Source organism: Ochotona curzoniae, unplaced genomic scaffold (genome assembly GCF_017591425.1).
Source record: "Ochotona curzoniae isolate NIBS_2020 unplaced genomic scaffold, NIBS_Ocur_1.0 contig_2699, whole genome shotgun sequence".
NCBI classification, from domain to species: Eukaryota; Metazoa; Chordata; class Mammalia; order Lagomorpha; family Ochotonidae; genus Ochotona; species Ochotona curzoniae.
Genome location: NW_024465561.1, coordinates 9,618,570 through 9,637,580, shown reverse-complemented (window position 1 = coordinate 9,637,580; position 19,011 = coordinate 9,618,570). Strand labels below are relative to the sequence as shown.

At 51.8% G+C, this 19,011-nt stretch overlaps 1 protein-coding gene across 1 annotated transcript in view; it reads left to right on the top strand.

Moving 5' to 3' along the window:
- Window positions 1–15,687, top strand: part of LOC121153816 (periphilin-1-like) — a 36,042-nt gene extending 20,355 nt beyond the window's left edge. Inside the window, exon 3 of the mRNA XM_040976559.1 lies at window positions 14,678–15,687. Within this exon, the coding sequence (XP_040832493.1) occupies window positions 14,678–15,687 (1,010 nt within the window). The remainder of the gene's footprint in view (window positions 1–14,677) is intronic.
- Window positions 15,688–19,011: the final 3,324 nt, after the last annotated feature.

Sequence of the window (19,011 nt, the reverse complement as noted above, 5' to 3'; positions counted from 1 at the left end):
GGTGACAAGTTTGAAAATCTCAGAAGTTTCTGAATGTTAGGGATACTCTTTTGTGTCCAATGAAGTTGAGACTAAACTAAGCTCCTGTCACCTGCGGGTTTATTTGTGTGTGTGTTTAACTGTAACCTTGCTCAGGTCCTTGTAAGGTCCCACAGTCTGCAAGCGCTCTAAGCATTTGGTCACGAGACTCCCCTTCAAGAGCCCCTTCCTGCCTCCATTTCTCCAGTCACTTTCTTGTTGCAGGTTCCTGGACTTGAAGTTGGGAAGGCTTTGGGAGATGGTTGCCCAGTGGTGCAAGCTGAGTCCACCAGTGTCCACCAGTGTCCACCAGTGTCTCCCTGGTCAGCGCCTTCAGGTCGGGTTGGAACCTGTGGCTGTTTATCCACAGAAGGATGGCCCGGTGTGAGCTCCTTTGCGGGGACAAGAACAGAGGCTTGGAGGGAGACGCTCGGTGGCTGGGAGGGCTCCCCCATGACCCATGCCAGGACTCACAGTAAATGACATTTTCCTGGCTCTGTCTTGGGCATATCTTCCCTGCTGCAGTAAATGAAGGAAAAGTCTTGGATCTGGGTCAAAAGTCACTTTCCTCTTCCTTTCTACTGTTTTACGGTCAGCGGAGTGGTGGAGGGGAGACCTGGAAGTCTGCGAAGCACTCACAAGCTGTGATACCAGGGGGCCAGGGTCTAGGACCCCTTCCTAGGCAGTGGCCCCGCCCCACCCCCACTACCCCCAGGTCTCAGGCTCCTGGGCTCGCAGCCCGCCCTCCCCTTCACTCCCCTCCCCTCCCTTCCCCTGCCCTCTCCTCCCCTCCCTCATCCTCCCCTCCCCTCCCCTTCAGACTCCCCCTCCCCTCCCCGGAGCTGTGGACCTGCAGGCAGAGTTGGAGCTGATAAGGGAAGGCAGCTTGGCATCCTCACAGTTCCTGCTGTCTGATGGGGCAGGTCTCATGACTTTCTCATCCTTCTCATGAGAGGATCTAAAGGGGCTCGGGCAGTTAGCCCAGTAGGGTTTTATTATTGTTGTTGTTGTTGTTGTTGATTTTTATAGGATTTCGGTTTCTATTCCTGCTTAGCAGAGCCACCTCTCCTAAGAGAGGTCCACTGGGAGAGCTGACATCTGGAGTCTCCTGTCACAAGATGTGTGTCTGAGCTCAGGTTAGTCATGAGCTCTAACCCCACCTGACCAGTCTGTTGGAGGAACGAACGACCTTCCGGTGCATTCCAGCACAAGCCTCTGAACTGAGCCCCACTGGTCTGTCCTTACGCCAGTCCCAGAAGCCAGAGAGACACAGCACTGCACGCGACCACTCCAGTCCCCGGACAGAGGGGGGTTCTCCACCGCTGGAAGGGAGAGAGGACGCTGGTGGGATAAAGTCCACAGCGACAAGGGTTTCTGGAAGTTGCACATCCAGGGTTCTTGGTGGTGGGGGTGGCCCTGTCTCCCTTTGTCCTGGCCACCACCTGTCCCTAAGCTGAGTATCTCCTTGGCTTCCTCCCTCCCTCCCCTGAAGGCAGGGGCCTCCCTCTCCAAGGAGAACGCTCCAATTAAAAAAAAAAAAAAAAAAGGAAAAAAGGAAAAATTGGCACTCGCCGTCGGCAGAGACGGCTTGCTAAAATATTTCTTGTTTTCTCGAGTTTACATAGACCAAGTGTTCACTGTTGCTATGGGGTGGGCTGGCAGAGAGATGAAAATAAATCTGTGTGATGTCTTTTTTTTTTTTTTTTCTTCTCTGCACACCAACTCTATGCGCTTGCCGCGCGCACACGAACGCGCGCACACAGGCAGGCACATTGAAGCTTTCATGAACTACTCCAAGCCCTTCAGCACTCTGTGGAAGGAACAAACGAGTGCTTTCAACTCCTGCTCTGTGGAAGACCGCGAGTGCCCCGCGCCGCGCGCCTCCCGAGCTCTCTGCTGCGCCGCGCTTTCATGCGGTGGAGAGCCAGGTGGAGCCGGCCCCGCCAATGCACAAGGTTAATTAAGCCTTTAACACGGAGCGCGGAGGGGTTTCCGCACGTCGGGGAACGCGGCTCGGCAGCCCGCTAGAGGGTGTGCGGGAAGCACAAAGGCAGCGGGCAAGGTGGGCTGGGCGGGTGGCGCCCTCGCGACCCGCTGGCGTCTTTGATGAGCGCTCAGTCACTCACAAATGCGCGGTGTGCGTAATCAGGGCTGCCAGGCTGGCTGTTTGCATGAATAACGAAGTTTGTCAATGTGCTGAATTCTCCCTCAAAAATAGCTCCTCGCCATCTCTCCGGCCCAATACAGATTTATAAAACGGGCAGGGAGGCAAGGCTGGGAGGCTGGGGAGGTGGGCGCCCAGACCCTGAAGCCTGGAGCCCTCGGGGCTTGTGCCAGGACTGGCAGCTGGAGGAGGAATGAGGGCCAGCCTGGGTTGCCAGACCCCGTTTGGGGATAACCTATTCCATGCTGCGGCTTCAGTTCTCCTGTGGGCAAGGAGCGATGGCGGCCCGGGCTCCATCGCAGGTCACTCAGCGTCACAGCCTTAGGCCCATGCCGCCTAGCAGGACACACCTGTGCAGCTGCATAAGCAAGTGCATGGCTTTTAGATTAAATCCTCCCATTCCTTCCAGTTTATTTCTTTGTTGTTTTTTTAAAGAGATTTATTTGAAAAGCAGAGTTACAAAGAGACAGTGGGAGGCAGAGGCAGAGAGATCTTCCATCTGCTGGTTCACTCCCCAAATGGCTGCAAGGCCAGGGCTAGGCTACACTGAAGCCAGGTCCCTGGAGCTCTGTCTGTCCCACGTGGACAGTGGGATGCCAACAGCTGACCTATCGTCTCCCGTGTGTTGGCAGACAGCTGGATGGGAAGTGGGGCAGCTGGGTCTTGAACTAGCGTCCATAAGGAATGCCAGTTCAGACAGTGGCTTCATTCTGTACACCGTGTCAGCCTGATTCTTAGGAAAAGACTAATGGTATTGCATCACATTTATTTTTGGTATAAAATATGCTAAATCGTTCAGTTTTAAATAGACCGTGGGTCTGGTGATTTGTTTGTTTATTTATTTATTTATTTATTTATTTATTTATTTATTTTTATTTAAAACGCGAAATTGCAGAGAGAAGGAGAGACAGAAATCTTCCATCCGCTGGTTCGCTCCCCAGATGGCTACCACGGCCAGAGCCAGGCTGGTCTGAGGCTCTTCTGGGTCTGCTCTGTGGGTGCAGGAGGCCAAACACCTGGGCCGTCCTCTGCTGCTTTCCCAGGATGTCAGCAGGGAGCTGGATTGGAAGGTGGGACTCAGCTGGTACCCATATGAAAAGCTGGAGGTACAGACATGAAGCTTAGTCAGCTATTCCACAACGCCGCTCTCCAGACTCTTTGAAGTACTGTCTTAGCGATGCTCTCCATTTTCCACTTCTTTCCCACCCCTTTTTGCTTTTCCTCCCTGCTCCCGTGTGTGCTTGGAGCCCAGGTAGGCTGGCAGGAGCCCTTGCTCAGGCACCTTTCAGGTCGTGATTTCTGGAACCAGCCAGGCATTTCTCCCAGCGAGCAGTAGGTGGCAGCTCCGAGTCTTTCTCCTGGCCACTTCCCCTGTACCCACTGGCACCCACTGTTCTCCACAACAGGGTCCCAGGTGCCTGTGGGATTTCTGCGCATCCAGACCCTGGAACGTGCCTAGAAACGAGATGAGGCAGTCTGGTGGCCATCCAGCTGCTCCTGCCTGGGACTGCATGCGTATCCCTGAGATGCTGGGCTTCCTGGAGTCAGCATCTTGACATTTCAGGCAGAGGGAACAGAATGTGCCAAGATCTAAGGAAGCCCAGATCCTGCACGGGACTCTGGCTCGCCAGGCAAGGGGCCGCAAGAGCAAGACAGCCAAGCGAAAGGCAGGGAACATGCTAGGCCTGCCAGGCTGTCTAGGCTGCCAACACCTGTCATCCCCAGGCTCCATTCTTACCGTATGCAGGCCTTCCCCGTGCCTGGTCGGAGCGGGGCCTGAGTGTGTAGGGGGAGTCGACACCTCCCACCCTGAGAACAAGGTGACAGCAGACCTACCTTACTGTCTCGGGGACCTCTACCATCCTGGCTGTTGGAGGTGCTAAGAGCTGGGAACCGCAGGGACTCCCCAGCCCCAAGTGGAGGGGAACTGAGGGTAGCACGCTTTGTGCAGTGTGCATGTCCCCCCACGTGAGGCGGCACCCCCTTCCGTGGCGGTCAAAGAGCCCGTAACTCTCCTGGGTAGAGGACAGGAGCCACAGAAGCCACCTGTCACCATGGCCCTGTGGGGCCCTGAGCACTGACGGAGGGGACAGGGGTGTGTGTGTTCAGGGCTGGTTTTGCCATCCAGAGTCGGGGACTCTGCCTATTGCATCGTCCTGTATGTTGACTCTGGAACCCAACAAGAGCAGCTCCACCAAGTGACAAGTGACATTTCGAGGCAGTGGAGCCAGTGCAGTCCCTACCGGTGATTAATTAATGATGCCCACCCCCCCCCCGTCACCCAGAGTCTTTCTTCATGCAGGGGTGGGGGTGGGGGCTCTGCAGGCTCCTTTCAGAGGTCTGTTGAATGACTAATAGCTGTGGAGATAGAATGTCCACTAAGTCACATCTGATTCTGTATTTAACGTTTAAATATTTAATTAATTAAATGTGCCAAATATTTAATTAAACACCATCAAAGCTACCATGAACTCCACTCTGCATAATTCACAGGCGAGTCAGCTTTCTGTGCGTGCACCTCCCTCCTGACAGGGCTGGCAGGCCTCCTGCCTGGAAGCCACTCTCCCACTCCGAGGCTCCGGGCTTCCCTGGCCCAGGCACTGCTGCTTGTCAGGACACCAGGCTGGCTGTGCTGTCCACCCGGTGGCTTCTCCCCTCTTGTCCTCTCCATCCCAAATGCACAAAATTGAGACTGATTGCTGGGCACAGCAAGATAAGCCACGGTCTGCGATGCGGCATTCCTCTTGGGTGCCGGTTCAAATCTTGGCTGCCCCATTTGTGCCTGCGTTCCACGCTAATGCACTTGAGCGTACCAGTGGGTCCCTGGCCCAGGCTGGCCTTGTCCAGGCAGGACCAGTGTCCTTGCCCAGTCAGCCCATACCCTTTCCTGGTTCTTACTGTTAGATGTTGCAGCCCATCCACACCTGGTCCATACCCAGACACAGCTTTCATGTGGTTCAGCAGGAGCCAAGACCTAGCCCCACCCGTTCTATGCCCACCCTGACTCTCACAAGTACCAGTGGGTGCTGGAGTTTGGCCCAACCCAGTCTTCCCCCAGAGCCAGGCCACACCCATGCTGAGACAGACTGCAGCTGTGTTCATCCCAGGACAATACACCGATTCTGGCACTCGAGTTCACTGATGTTGGCCCAGCTGAGGCATCCGCTTAGCTCCCAAAACAGGCCTGTTCCCAGCCACAGTTCTTGTGCATGCCAGCAGAAATTGCTGTTCCACACGGGTGAGCCCACATACTCCCCTGCAGATTCTACCCCCAGACCTGATGCACGCATGTGTTTGAGGACTGCATGGCACAGCTTCACAGAACCTGTTCCCTTTTCTGACACTCTGGTGGGTTCCATGCTGTAGCCTTTCAAGTACAGTGGCCTTGTCCATGGAAGTTCCAGAGAAGTCATTCCTCACCTGGACATGAACCTTAAGGTCCTTGCTAATCCCTATCTATGACATCTCTCTGACTCCCTATAAGCCCACACCCCCCAGATGCCAGAGTGCATTGCCAGGCTGCCCAAGGACTTGGCCCAGATTCTCCCAGTGCAGCCACATGGTCAGGATAGTAGAGCACCCATACCTGCAGCTTCAGACTCACCTCATAGGTGACTAAATATTTAAAAAAAAAAAAAAAAGACTGGCTGTGAAGCTCACCTGGAGGCCAAATCTGCACCAACCTTCCTACTTAGCCTTGGCCACGTGGAAGGACATGTGATACACTCTGGCCAATCAAAAGCTTTCCCGCTAGAGGGGCAAGGCTTGAGGTCACTTTCCCTGCCTCTCAAAGCCGGTCTGTAGCAGAATGGATCTGACATGCGAAGAAGGTCCAGGGTGTTTATTGTCATGTATTTGAAACAGAGACTGAGATCTGCTGGCTCACTCCCCAATGCCTGTGATAGGTAGGGTTGGACCAAGCTGAAACTAGAGCTTGGAATGCACTCTGGGTGTCCCATACATGTGGCCAGGGCCTATGTGCTCAAACCATCAGCTGCTGTCTCCCAGCATGTGTCTTGGCAGGAAGCTGACTCTATGGGCTAGGGGCGTTCCAAGGGGTGCCTTCACAGCTGAGTCAAATGCCCACCCCAGCCCTGGGGTGTCCTGATCTTTGCATCTGGCTGTTCTGAAGGTGAAGCCACCTGTTCTTCCTGTGATAGAATGGGTGAGTTCATAAGCACCCTGGATGTTTGTGCCAATTGAAATCAGTTTCCTGTCACTTGCAAGTCCCATTATAGCCCTAGCTTATATGCAGATGAACATGAAAAGCTAATGATCTAACTTGTCAATGACATTAGTAGCTCACACTCAAGAACTTGCCAGTAAAATCTGTTGAAGTCTCCCTGAACATGTTCTGTGCTCTACAGAATGCAAGGGGCCCCCAGGCCTGCCAGGGTGGACCCCTCAGACACCTGACTCCTGCTCTTGGGGTCATCCTGCTTCTGTGACGCCCTGTCTTCCTTTGCCTTCTCCCCTCCCCACTCCATCCCCGCGTCCCTGTCTCTAGCTCAGCTCTGCTGTCTGCCATGTGGGTCTCATTCCCTAGCAAGCCGTCTTCCTGGGGCAGCCCTAGCAGCTCCAAGCTTATATTGTTCTTGCAAGGAGCAATCTAATGACAGATGCTGTTTCCCTTCCCCAAAGAAACACGGATATGCTGGAATTCACCCTGATTGCAGAGCCTTGGGTTCTATATCCAAACCTGAACCCAGCGTTGTGGCCATGGTTAGACTATACCAGAGAGGAAGAGAGGGTGAGGTGGGGAGCTCCCTGTGCAAGCTCACCACAGCAAGGGTGAGTGGATGTGGGTGAAAAGGGGTGCAGGTGCCCACAGGACTTGTTGCCTGGGAACCTTCCCTACTCCAGAAACTTTACCCTATAGAGGCTGGTGTCTGGGTGTGGAAGTAGAGGTGAGGCTGGCACAGGAGGGGAGCAGCAGGGGGCAAATTGTATATACCATGAGTTTGGCAAAAAGTTGGGTTGTTCGAGACTTCCTTCTTTCCCTGGTGGCAGAGTGGGTGGGAGGGAACCTGTCTAGAGCCAGGTGCACAGCTGGGGCAGAGGAAGAGAGTGGAGGGTTTCTGACACAGCCCACCTGATGTGTTAAGAAGGCAGCAGATGTGGACATTGCATTTTAGGGGGATATTTTGATCACCTAGCCTTGCCCCAAGGAGGGAGACCTGCTGGGGAAGGCCCTGAGTGTGTAGGGATGCGTATTCCTAAAAGAAGGAAAGGAGGATATTTATGGACATGAAACCAAAGAGTTGGGAATCATTAATCATTGATATAATAAGTAATGTAGTAGATGATATTTGTGATGCTGATTGTTTATGATATAGCTCCTCTTGTGTGTCAATTACATGTTGATGCAGCCACTGCAGAAGTCACGGGCTTCCAGTCAGCGTGCAGTGGCTGGGCTCGGCTTGGCAGTCCCACTGTTGTACGTGATGTTGGCTAGGGTCATGCTGAAGACTGAAGTGAATGTGGTGCTTGGCCAGAGCTGGAAGGTCAAGATGGCTTGGTCAGAGCAGTTCACAAGGCTGGCCAGGATTCCAGGGGAGGGAAACTAAGGGTCCCTTGGTGGGAGGAGCTTCATGCATCTGCAGGGGTAATGGGCATCATTGGCCACTACAGTGCAACTTCTTCGCAATGTCCCTGTAGATTGCTGTGCACAGTAGATGTTCAGTGAACATTTGGTGACTAGATTAGGCTGTTTTTCCAATACTCAGTTCTTTATATACTTTTTAAGAACATTTATTTTATTTTTATTGGAAAGGCAGATGTACAGAGAGGAGAGACAGAGAGGAAGATCTTCCGTCCGATGAGTACTCCCCAGGCAGCCGCAATGGCTGGAGCTGAGCCAATCTGAAGCCAGGAGCTTCTTCCGGGTCTCCAAAGAGGGTGCAGGGTTGCAAGGCTTTGGGCCGTCCTTGACTACTTTCCCGGGCCACAGGCAGGGAGCTGGAAGGGAAGTGGGGCTGTCAGGATTAGAACTGGCGCCCATATGGGATCCCAGATGTGCAAGGCGAGAACCTTAACCACTGTGCCATCGCGCCGGGCCCAGGAGCTTCCTCCAGGTCTCCCACAGGGGTGCAGGGTCCCAAAGCTTTGGGCCGTCCTCCACTGCTTTCCCAGGACATAAGCAGGGAGCAGGATGGGAAGTGGGGCTGCCGGGACTAGAACCGGCACCCATATGGGATCCCGGATGTGCAAGGCGAGGACTTAAACCACTATGCTATCACGCCGGGCCCTATTTATATATTTTTAAGGCTTATTTATCTGAAAGGAAGAGTTAATAGAGGGAGAAGGAGAGGCAGAGCAAGAGGGATCTTCCATCCACTGGTTTACTCCCCAAATGGCCACAATGGCTAGAGCTGAGCAGTCCGAAGCCAGGAGTCAGGAGCTTCTGCTAATTCTCCCACGTGGATACTAGGGGCCAAGCACTTGGGTTATGGTCTTTTGCTTTCCCTGGTGAATTAGATGGAAGCAGGATCAAATGTAAACAGCTGGAACTTGAATCAGCTCCCATATTGGATGCCAGTGCCACAGGCAGAGACTTGGCCTGCTATGGAGATGGAGGATGGAGATCAGAGTGCAGTAGCCACGGTGCTCCCAACCTGGGGGTGAGAGTCAGCAGCACCTCCCACAACATATGCACAAACTTAGAAAGAACATGGTGTGGGGCCAGCGTTGTGGCATAGCAGGTTACGCCACCCTTGTAATGCCAGCATCCCTTACTGGAGCCGCATCCCTTGTCAGAGTGCTAATTAGGGTCCCGACTGTTCTGCTTCTTATCCGGCTTCTTGCTGGTGCACCTGAAAAGGTAGTGCGGATGGCCCTGGAGCTTGGGCCTCTGACACCCATATAGGAGTCTGCCTGGCCCAGACTGAACCAGCAGAGGGATGATCTCTCTCCATGGTTCTGCCTTTTAAATACATCCTGCCCTGGAGCCCAGGCTGGACCGTCCAGGCAGTTCCTGTTTCCTTGTGGGCTTTGGTTTCTCTGCCTGTTAAGTGTGTGATGAATCTTGTAGCTTACTGGGGCTGGAGGGCCTTTGGGGGGAGCTGTATGTAGTTTTTCACTGCTGCTAAAATACAGATTTATTCGTTCATTTAGGACTCAATGCTTTGTCAGGCACTGCTAGGTGCTGGGCCACACAACACACAGAACAGAACTAGGGACTGCACAGACACACTGCGTGCCACCTTCAGGTCCAGGAGGGCTGGGCTCAGGTGGCCCCCTTTGGCCAGGGGTGGTCCCTGCTACCCAGGAGGTTGCCATGTGAAGAGTGTTGTCCCTGCCCACACTGCCAACCCCAGTCTGCAGGTTCCCTCTTCTCCCACTCATCTCCACTTCCCCTAACTGCTGGCGAGCCTGGCCTGGCAAGCACCCAAGCAATTCTGAAGAACTCTAAGCCCTCTCGCCCCTGTTGCAGCTCCTGGATTTCATGGATTCCTCTTGGCTCTGCTCAGCCACCATGTACCCAGATGTGGGGTGCAGTTCTTCCCCTTCAGTGCCCCTCCCTTTCTGGGGAGGCCAGTCTGCAGCAGGTGCAAAAAAAAGGTGAAGACTTTACTTTAGAATAAAGAGAGACTAGGAAAATGCAGAAAACAAGAAAGCTCAGTAGTGGTAGCAATCTTGGTGCACACAGAACCCAAGGGGCCAAGTACCAAACAGGAGAGGGAGATCCTGGAACATTTAAGCATTGTTCACCTTCTAAACATGTACGCTCCAAACAATGTGGCAGACAAACACAGAGAGCAAAAGTCGCATCACAGAGGACATGAAGAAACAAAAGAGAAGGCTGTGGTCTAACGGACCTGTTAACTGAGTACGTAATATTCCAGGTCCTGCAGCTGGGGTTGCCTTGGGAAATGAAAGTATTCCCAGCACAGTGACAATTTAAAAAAAAAAAAAAAAAAGGATGATAATAAAGACTGACAGACACTGATCACTTACAATTACCAGCCAAGGTTCCAGGTGCTAAGTGTCTCCCTGTCTTAATATATCTATGTATCTATCTACCTATCTATCATTAATCTATCTATCTATCTATCTATCTATCTATCTATCTATCTATCTATCTCCCTTTGCCGTCCCTACCACAGACTGTCATGATTATGTCTATGTATTTGCTAAGAAGATGATGATCATTATTCCCATGCCAGCACGTGCAGCCTGCATGTTCTTTAGGCAGAGTCTCTCTTGTTCCTACGTTGACTGGAGCCTGGCTTTGTGACTTGCTTTGACAATGTGATGTGTCGGAAGCTGCTTTTTGCTTTCCGAGCTAAGGCTCAGGAGACCTTGCAGCTTTGACTCTTGCTGTCTTCACCCGCTTCTGCCCTCTTGTGTAGGAGCCTGGACAAGCCTGTTGAAGATCAGCAGTCACCAGCTAGGGGTGTGCGCCCTCTCTTAGCCACCCAGTCCCAGCTGGATGAGTAACCCAGGCAACCCCAACAGGAGAACCACTGAACCCAAACTGCTGACTCACATGAGAAAATAAAACAATGGTAGGTTAGGATTTCTTGGTGAGTAATTTTGCAGAAATAGGTAATTAATCAGCACTGCCCCCACCAATTTTACAAATGAAGAAATAGGGCAAATTGCCCAAAAAGATTAGGTAATTTGCCCAAAGTTTCACAGCTAGCTAGACATGAAGCCACTGTTTGAATCTAGTTCCAGCGAATTGAGATTTTATAAAATTACCCCCTCCTCACATGTTCTCCGCAGTTTACACGGGCAAAGGTGTCCAGCTTGTTGATGGTCAGCCTCTCGATAATTGTAGAATTTAATATTATGGAATCTGTCACATGCGAAATGAATCCACAAATGTTAAGCAAAAAAGTGAGATTTTAATGAAGTTTTTGAAAAGTAGTTTTGGAGAATTGCAGTTACATGCAGAACCACTGCGCAGGTGAGACTGGTAAACAACGGAGAGCAGAAATTATTATATTTGTTTACATTTTTATTTATATCAAGGCAGAAAGAGAGAGGTATCTTGCGTTTTCTGATTCATTTGCCAAGTACCTGCAACAGCCAAAGCAGGGCCAGGCTGAAATCAAGAGCCCTGACCTCCCACAAGGGTGACAGGGACCTCGCTGCTTGAGCCACCACCTGCTGCGTCCCAGGGTCTGCCTTAGCAACAGAACCAGAACCTGAACAGAAGGTACGCTGATGTGAGCCTCCCGAGCTGCAGCTGAATACCACCTGCCCGCTCCAAGAGGAGACGGACCGTACTGAGACAACGAAAAGCTTTCACAAGAAAGTGATTGCATGTTTGCTTCAGAAGCTGTCCGTGATGGTGCTGACCATTCTTTTCTCCCCGAGAAGAGCCCATGTTTGCTCAGGGTGTGTTCTTGCCACCCAGACTGCTTTACAGTAAGGCAGGGATAAACATCTGACGACGTGTTGGCCAGTGAGAAATAGAAAAGTCTACTTGTCCTGATCAATAAGGGACAGGTCGTGCGGGGTTCTTTATCCTGGGTCTCGTCACCTTTGAGTTGGAGCCTGGATGGAATTGCTGGAGGTGCAGAGGCTGTCTGCAGCATGCGAGGAGGGAGGGGATGCCCGCAGGATGGTGGGGCCAGAAGCCAGAGGTGCCACATGCCTGTGAGGGTCTCCTTGGGCATGGCACTGTCCTTCAGTCTACCCTTGGACTTTTAGTCTTATGAGACAAACAAGCTCCAATCGCAAGTTGCTAAACTGGGTTTCTGTTAAATGCAATCTGCCTGATACAAACAGCAAAGATTAAGAGAGATGCCCTTAGGACAATGGCCGTACCATCAATTACCACTTACAAAGCACGGCGCTGTTGCAAGAGTCAGATGTGCAGTGAAGAGCACACCGCCAGGTCTTTGTGCAAGTTTACAGAAAACACTACTTTTCCAAAACCAACATTAGACTGCCTGTGTTTTCTTTTTAAAGATTTATTTTTATTACAAAGCCAGATATACAGAGAGGAGGAGAGATAGAAAGGAAGATCTTCCATCCGATGATTCACTCCCCAAGTGACCACAATGGCTGGAGCTGTGCCGATCCAAAGCCAGGAGCCAGGAACTTCCTCCAGGTCTCCCACACGGGTGCAGGGTCTCAAAGCTTTGGGCCGTACTCACTGCTGGATGGGAAGTGGAGCTGCTGGGATTAGAACCAGCGCCCACATGGGATCCCAGGGCGTGTTCAAGGAGAGCACTTTAGCCGCCAGGCCACGCCACCAGGCCCTGCCTGTGTCTTCTTAAAGATGTATTTATTTTTATTGGAAAGAGACAAGGAGACAGAGAGAAAGATCTTCCATCTGCTTGTTCACTCCCCAAGTAGCTGCAATGGCTGGAACTGAGCCAATCCAAAGCCAGGAGCCAGGAGCTTCTTCTGAATCTCCCACACGGGTGCAGAGTCTAAAGGCTTTCCCAGGACATGAACAGAGAGCTGGGTGGGAAGTGGACCAGCTGGGACATAATCTGGCACATGTGGATGCCAACACGTGTAGGCAGAAAATTAGCCAATTGAGCTATTGTGCCAGCCCTTCCCTGTCTTTTTTGAAATGTATTTACTCGCAAGGCAAAGAATCAAAGACAGAGAGACAGATAAAAGAGTAACAGAGAAAGAGGAGCAGAGATTTTTCATCTGTTGGTTCACTCCACCAAAGGGCTGCAAAAGCCAGGCTGGACCAGGCCAAAACCGAGCTCCAGCGCGGTCTCCCACCTGGGGCCCAGGGAGCCAGCCACCTGCTGCTCTTCCAGGCTTGCTAACAGGGAGCTGGACCTGAAGCAGAGCAGCGGGGACTCAAACCAGGGATCCAATCTAGGATGGCAGTGTTGCAATGGGTAGCTTAATATGCTGTGCCACAGTGCTGGCCTCTTGACTAAGTTTTTTAGGCAAACATCCTAATTTATTCAAATGCAACATACATATAAGAAAGTTGGCTGATGTATTCATGTGTGCATTGTTTTCAAAACGATGACATTATTGCATGGAAACCTACATTTTAGTAAATGTTGGCTAAAATATATGTTTGCATAATATCCCGTTTAATGTCCCAGCAAGGAAGGCCCAGGAAGCCTTTTGACGTGTGCGTCCAAGTTCGCCTCCTCCACAAGGCTCCACTTTAACAGTTTTTTCTCTTCCCTCTGGTTGTTTTTGGGTCATGGCCATGTCTTCCCCGTCCGTCCCTCTCAGGAAGTGGTATATGTCAGCTGTCGCAGACGCAGGAGATTAGAGGAACACATTAGGGTTAGTTTCCCTGTTACGGTCCTGCTCCACGGATGAGGATGCTCCCAGGCAGCAGGAATTTCTTGCCCCCAAACAAAGCCTCAGGAAATCTCAATGATACTGAGAATCCAGAAGTCACAAGCTCTATTCAAACCAGCAGGAACAATGCGGTTAAACAAATTCTCTCAAAATGACTGAGGGAAAACCACTTGGAAATCAAGCAGGTTTTTCATTAATATCTGGATCAGAGAAGAAATAAGTAAAAAAAAAAAAAAAAGCTATTTTACTACAAAACTGAAGAAATCAGCTAGAGCTGCAATCCAGGGAGATTTTAGAGTCAATCAATTGTTTTATTATTAAGACTGAAATTTAAGAAAAAAAACTTTAAGATATAGAAAAATAAAGGTAACAGCTGTCAGTGAGATAAAAAAAAATAGAAGTCTAAATGTATGGGAAGTCAAGTCTGAGCCTTTGGAAAACCAATTAAAGACTTCCATAGAGTCTTATTATTTTATTTTAATTATTTTTTTAGGAAAAAAAGAAAGAAAGCAAAAAACAATTATTAGGGACGAGAAGTAGAAATCTAGACTTCTGGGCACGGTGTGATAACGTAGTGGTAAAGGTCCTCACCTTGCATGCGCCGGGAACTCATACAGGCGCCGGTTCTATCCCGGCAGTTCAACTTCCCATCCAGCTCCCTGCTTGTGGCCTGGGAAAGCAGTAGAGGACAGCCCAAAGCCTTGGGACCCTGCACCCGCGTGGGAGACCTGGAAGAAACTCCTGGCTCCTGGCTTCGGATCGGAACAGCTTCAGCTGTTGCGGTCACTTGGGGAGTGAACCATGGACTGAAGATCTTCCTCTCTGTCTCTCCTCCTCTCTGTATATCCGCCTTTCCAATAAAAATATAAACATATTTTTAAAGATTTATTTTATTGTTATTACAGAGTCAGACTGCTTTCCCAGGCCACAAGCAGGGAGCTGGATGGGAAGTGGAGCTGCCGGGGTTAGAACCTGTGTCCATATGAGATCCAGGGCGTTCAAGGCGAGGACTTTAGCAGCGAGGCCATGGCCCCTGGCCCCAAAATAAACAAATCTTAAAAAGAAAAAAAAAGAAAGAAAGAAAGAAAGAAAGAGAGAAAGAAATTCAGACTTCTTTTGTGTCCTGGTATAGCCAGCCAACTTCATCGTCTAGAGGATAAAGGGGAATTGGTAGACCTGTGTGTGACGTCACGGCGCGCGCCGGAAGTGGCTGGGCGGAGTCTGGCCTGCGCGCTCCTGGTTTCCGGCGGCTAGTCGTGGCTGACGCTGGAGGTGAGATGTGGCCTCAAGGTCGCTGCGACTATGCGAGACCCCCAAGCGGACCCGCGCCTGGGCGCAGCCACCCTGCTGATGGCTGCCAGGGAGTAACTACTACTGTGCCAAGGAAGCCCCCACTGCTAGACAGCCCGGGTGAAGGAAGCCACAGTAGGTCCTACAGTCATGCTGGTTCCCGGGTGTGCGACGAGGACCGCAGTTTTTCTGATGGGAAAAGCGGTCCGCCTCACGGAGGACATGACTCTCCCTGTGGGTGGCCTGGATGGGGACAGCCTCAGCACGGGAAGAGGCGGACCTTACTCCCTCTCCCCCCGCTGCCCCTGCGACAGCAGGCTCCCTCTTTCACGAGGGACAGGAAAGATGGCTCTAGAAGAACAAGTATCCACTCTTCCCATGGCGGGAGGGGCCGGTGTCGCCATAAAAGAGACGCTCCTTTGCTCCGCCACTGCCCCGTGGGCCGCAGGGACTCTGCTCACAGCGTCAGCAGCAGGAACTGCTCTCCGGAAAGAAACAAAGCTCACTCACTCCAGCAGCATCCAAGTCAGGAGGCACCTGTCCAGTCTTTGCAGACATCACGGGATACTTCGCCACCGAGTCGTGCCGTGGTTCCTTCATCAAAGGCGCCAGCCACCGCACCATTGCTCACGGAGCAGCCCGAGGCACCTGAATCCAGTGCGCCCCAAGGCGTGGAATTCTTTGAATTCAGCCAGCTCAGCGCTCGTTCTAAAGCCATAGCAATGAAAACCAGAGAGATTGAGCAGGTTTACCGGCAAGACTGTGAAACGTTCGGGCTGGTTGTGAAGATGCTGGTGGAGAAGGACCCTTCCTTAGCCAAGTCCATCCAGCCTGCCCTGAGGCAGAACTTACAGGAACTGGCCGAGCACTGCTTGGGGGAGCTCAAATGCTTCATCACCGAATACGACACTGCCACCCCTGGGCTCCGAGAGCTGAGCCAGGAGGTTCCTCGCTCAGCAGGGAAGTATTCCTAGATGCCCTGAACCCTGAGCTGTGTAAAACCTTCATAGATGGACGTTGTGCTCTGAAGAGACATCCTTTGTGGTAGGTGACCACCTTTCCATGTCAAATAGAGCTTCTTCAGCAGCTCTCTCGGGGAGAACTGTCTCCCCCTACAACAGTGGCCGTGGGACAGCGGATGACTCCCGCTCTGAGAATCAGCCCCAGAGAGCCACGTGCTGGCCTCCCCCTCGTGTGTCCCTCCTGTGGGAGTTTCTGGCACCGTGAGGCCCAGGGCCCAGACATCCCATTTCATCTGTGTTCGAGTGTAGTGTCCTGGTAACTGGGACATGTGGGGGTTCTAGTGGACAAGACAGAGCGCTCAGCAGGCCCCCTCAGGGGATGGCCTCGGGTTTAAAGTTGGGAGTTTCAGAACATTAAATATGTTTGAAATACCCGGAAGTCTGCTTTTAATTTTTCTATAGACGCCATGGCTGATAAAATGCCTACAGTTAAAGCGTGTGCAGCTTACCCAGGGTTCCTGGGCTGTGCCGGGGCAGACGGGTGTTCTCATCACTGCCCTCCGTGTGCTGCAGGGCCACTGGGGCACTGGCTGCAGCCCAGCGGCATCTGGATGGAGAGTGAGGTGGTCCCAGGGCTCGGGCTGTCTCCTCACCGGGCCTTCTCCGGCCTCCTGTCTCCCACTCCCTTCTCCAGCATGGCCATTGTTTGGATAACGTTTGTTGAAAATATCGAAAGAGCAACCCCAGAGTGAATGTAATGTGAATGATGTGACCTATCTCTGACGGGTGCCTCCAGATGCTTGGTACCCAGTCGATCAGTTTCAAGCCCCCGGTTGAGGGCAGCGATGAACACTGCTCCGTGGGCTGCTAGGGCCCTTTGCTGTCACTGACCGAATGCTGCGCTGACCTAAGTAGCGTGAAGGCACCGCTGGTACCCTGATGTCACATGCTTTGTCATGTGTATTATAAAGGCCAAGAACTATTGGCCCGGCCTCCATGTGCTGCCACCCGCGGCCCTGGGTCTCTTCAGGGCAGCCCTGTGTTCTGGTAGTTCAGATATCACAACGTTACACGTAAACGTGAGGATGCAGGCCTGACAGAGGGTTCCCTCGGCTAGAGAGTCTCTAACACGCGTGGGGCGTGGGAATAGGGGGCCAGCAGTCCTCCTCCTCCCTCGGCTTCACTTCCGTGCCTGCTCTCTCCAGCAAGGCCACAGTAGCCTGCAGTGTTAAATCCCTGGGGGTCTGGAGCCGCCTTTCCAGTCTAATTGTAGGGATGGCACAGTTCAGTATGTACCAGGGAATGTACTTTGCAGAATATTTGCTTTTACACTGTTGTTTTTAGTAGGCCCAGTTACTAAAGTTGTTATTTGATTCTGAAGCCTTTAGTGATCAACAGGAAAATCCCATTCTGCAAGGTGTTTTGTTCATTTTAAAACTGCAAATAAAGCAACTACGTTTAAGTTCAAACAAACAAACAAACAAAAACTGTGTATATTCCCAAAGGTGACCCAGCAGTGGGCACGAGGAGCTCTGAGCCGAGTGGGGAGCGCAGAGGCCTGGGACAGCCGCCCTCGCTGGGCCCCACCTGGAAGCCGCACATCGCTGCACCTGGGGCAGAGTGCAGGCTCAGGGCGCAGGGAAGCCGCGAGCAAGGCGGCAGATCTAAAGAGGAGGCCAGAGTGACTGCAGCTGCTTTGAAATGTGTGAGAAGCACTGAGGTTTTCTCGTGGTAAGTCTTCCCATCCAGAAACACGGTGCAACTTGAAAACGACACCTTCAGTAAGATCCAAAGGTCTCCTTGTAAACGCTTCTCTCGTTCAGTGTAGTCTCTCTTTGTTTTCTGGATTTTTATCAACATGGTGCATGGATTGCCTCCCACTTCTATTCCTAGTAATTTGTGTGTCTGTGTGTGTGTGAGCATTGAGAAAAATTATTTATTATGCTATGTTTATCTAGAATCTAAGAACTTTATCAAAATGTCTTTACATTTCAGTAGTGTTAGTAGATCCCTATGTCTCTACAAAAATCAGCTCAAAGTGCATTAAAGACTAACACATGAGATCCCTGGAAGACAACATACAGGAGAAATGCTTCAGGCAGCGGGGCCTCGGGTGAAGCTCCGAACGTGCAGGTGGCGGAAGCGGAAACGGCTCACGGGAACATCTCTGCACAGGGCAAGGAGAACTTCCGGAGTGGGAGGAAATATGTGCCAACTGTCCCTCCGACAAAGGGGTTAGAGCCAGCCCTGTAGCTAAAAAACAAAACAAAACAAACAAAAAACTTCCCCAGCTGTTTCAACTGAAAATGGACAACATGGGGCTGGTGTTGTGGCATGATAGGTTGGCCACCACCTATCATACTGACATCCCATAGGGCACTGGTTCCCATAGGGGTACAATCAGGACCTCACTCAACCTCCACTGCCTTCCCAGGCCATAAGCAGAGAGGTGGATCGGAAGAGGATCAGTTGGGACATGAACAGGCACCCCCACGGGACTGCAGCACCAGCAGGCTGAGGATTAGTTTGCTGTGCCACTGTGCTGGCTCCAGTCTTTTTATAACAAATGGACAAAAGACCTGAACACATATTTCTCAAGAGCACCACTAATCAACAGGGAGCTGGACATGAAAACCACAATGTGATTAGCACACTCCTAGTTAGAACAGGTGAAAAAGACCGAACCGGGCCAGACCCCAACACCCTCTGGTGTCCTGGAGGACCAGGGCAGATGTGGGATGGACTAGGCAAGGTCTCAACCCCCTACTGAGCCATGCGTGAGCCATTTGTGGGTATAGACGAGCCATGGCTGGGCTGAAACATCCAACAGCAAGAACCAGCTGGGGTCGAAGGCCAGTCAGGAAAAGAAAGCCATTGTTCCTGCTATGACAGGAGGTGAACTGAGTAGGGCTGGCTCATGGACCCACTGGTAAGTGTGAAACCTGGCATTGGGAGAGGTTCTGATGGAGGAGCCTGGGAAACTCCTCTGGCAGGACACAGACCCAGCAGGTAAGTGCAAGAAACATGATAGGAAACAGCCCAGAAGAGGCCATGGAAAGTTACCCACTGGCATACAATTGGCAGGGGTCAGGGGAAGATCAAGCTGAATCTGTCCACGTCATCCACTGGCAAATCCAGGCACCAGAACAGTGTGGGTCGAGCCGGGTTCAGTCACAATAAAGACTAGTGCACAATACGGAATGCCAAGGTGAGGTTGCCTGTACTGGAAATGACCGCAGCGCCCTACCAGCAAGCATGAGAACAAGGGGGCAGTGCCAGCAGAGGAGTAAGGGGTGGTTCCTTTGGTGGACAGCTACTCCTGCTGGAGAGCATGAG